Raw genomic sequence first — 2,200 nt, 5'->3', positions numbered from 1 at the left:
ATTTGAGACTCTTTGCTTATGAATTTTATTATTATTAAAATAAATAATTTCATAGAGGTTGATTACTTTAGACGAACCAACTTTCAAATGACTGGCACCCACTACATTCTTTACAAACTGAGTTCTAAAATTTTACTAACAAACCAAGCTGACTATGACAGTTGATGTATGATTAAAGAAGGAACAAAATTTTAAACAATGGAACAAAATTTGTATTTATTTGCCTGCTAGCAAATGGGAATTGGTGTTTTTCCAACAGCAGCTTTGAAATATACTACTCTATGGCAGAGGCACAAAAGTATGTCATTAGAGACATTATGGTAAAATAAATTTCCATAAACATGAGTTTGAATTCATCCATTATGACACCACACTGGGGTTCTATTTGACACATATTTTAAAAGAAGCAAGAAGAGCAAATATAATTATATCTTTGTATAAAAAGAACCATAAGCAGTGAAATTAATCTTGCCTATATTTTTGGTCAGACATGATGAATTTACTGGAATGGATTGTCACCATTATAATAATGACAGAATTTCTCTTAGGGAACTGTGTCAATATCTTCATAATTCTTGTGAATGCCATGGACTGTATCAAGAGAAGAAAGGTCTCCTCTGCTGACAGAATCATAACTGCTCTTGCTGTCTCCAGAACTGGTATACTCTGGGCAATGTTAATGAACTGGCATTCAACTGTGTTTACTGCAGATATATACAGTGTACAGAAAAGAGTTTGGTGTCGCATTATCTGGGAGGTAAACAATCATTTTAGCAATTGGTTTGGGACTATACTCAGCATGTTTTATTTGTTCAAGATAGCTAATTTTTCCAACCCTCTATTTCTTCACCTAAAAAGAAAAACTGAGAAAGTTCTCCTCAAGATATTTTTGGGGACCTTCCTGTTTTTGGTTTCATATGTTGGGGTGATAAACATCAACAAGATTGCTTGGGTGAGTGATTATGAAGGAAATGCAACTTTGAAGAAAAAACTGAAGGACATCACAAACCTTGCAAACTTACATCTCTTTGGCATGATAAATATCATACCACTTTGTATATCACTGACATGTGTTCTGCTCTTAATCTATTCCCTAGGCAAACATCTCAGGAATATGAAATACCATGGCAAAGGATGTCAAGATACCAGCACTACAGTCCACATAAAGGCTTTGAAAACTGTGGTCTCCTTTCTCTTGTTATATGCTACATACTCATTCTGTGTGGTTATAGCAGGTTGGAGTTTACATAATGCACCAGTCTTTTTGTTTTCCATAACAATTGGTGCCATCTACCCAACAGGTCATTCTTTTATCTTGATCTGGGGAAACCAGAAATTGAAACAGGCACTTCAGTTGTTTCTGAAGCAGGTGAGATGCTGACTGAAAAAAAAAGAAGAACCCTCATGTCTCTATATAAATAACAAAGTTATGGTATCTTCTAGCTAAATAGAACTACTATTTTCAGAATATATGTTATTAAAGAATTTGTAAAGTCATCCTCAGGAAAGTATCTTCCTTAAACCTGCTAGATAAGATACATAGATACATTTTGGTGAGAACATACAAACAAGAAAGATTGAAAAGAGCATTTCCTTAATCACTGCTTCCTTACACACAACCTGGGTATAAAGAATATAGAAAAAAGTTAATAACTGTGAAGCTGTGTATATTATTCTCTTTTTTTCTCTGTTTGGTTTACTTACAATTGGTAACAAAGGGATATGTGATTCCACTACACTGTTCATTGCCATGATGCAAAGTGAGTTCAGACTGTGATGCTTCCACCATTTGTAGATGGCAAGAATATCGAATTCTAAATTATAGAGCAAAAGTGCATATTTACAACAGTATTTATTTAAATTTTCTTATTAGTTTATACCAATGAGTGAAAAGAATTCTCATTTTTACTATAGAGTAATTAAAAAAACTTATTATAAGATAAAAACAACTAGAATAAAGTAATAACAAAATAGAGTAAATTTAGTGAATATATACAGTGAACTGTATAGATAATATCATATTAGTATGAATAAATATAAAGTTTGAAAAGAGGTAATTTGTATAACAGCAATAAAAGATATTTCCAAAAACCTTTAAATTTAAAAATGATGTGTTATGAAGTTAAAAACACATAACTTATTTATTTCAGGCTACTGCTTTTGTTTTTCTCATTTTAAAACCTGTAAGGGTGATAAATTG

General features: G+C 32.0%; 1 protein-coding gene across 1 annotated transcript; it reads left to right on the top strand.

Annotated features, from left to right (window-relative positions):
• The first annotated feature begins 490 nt into the window (after positions 1-490).
• LOC119806283 (taste receptor type 2 member 120-like) lies at positions 491-1,381 on the top strand. The gene has a single exon (XM_038317908.1). It carries the CDS (start codon positions 491-493, stop codon positions 1,379-1,381), a length of 891 nt encoding a protein of 296 aa, XP_038173836.1.
• Positions 1,382-2,200: the final 819 nt, after the last annotated feature.

This window comes from Arvicola amphibius, chromosome 2, assembly GCF_903992535.2.
Source record: "Arvicola amphibius chromosome 2, mArvAmp1.2, whole genome shotgun sequence".
In the NCBI taxonomy this organism is placed as follows: Eukaryota; Metazoa; Chordata; class Mammalia; order Rodentia; family Cricetidae; genus Arvicola; species Arvicola amphibius.
The sequence above is the reverse complement of the archived record's forward strand: the minus strand, read 5'-3'. Positions and strand labels throughout refer to the sequence as shown.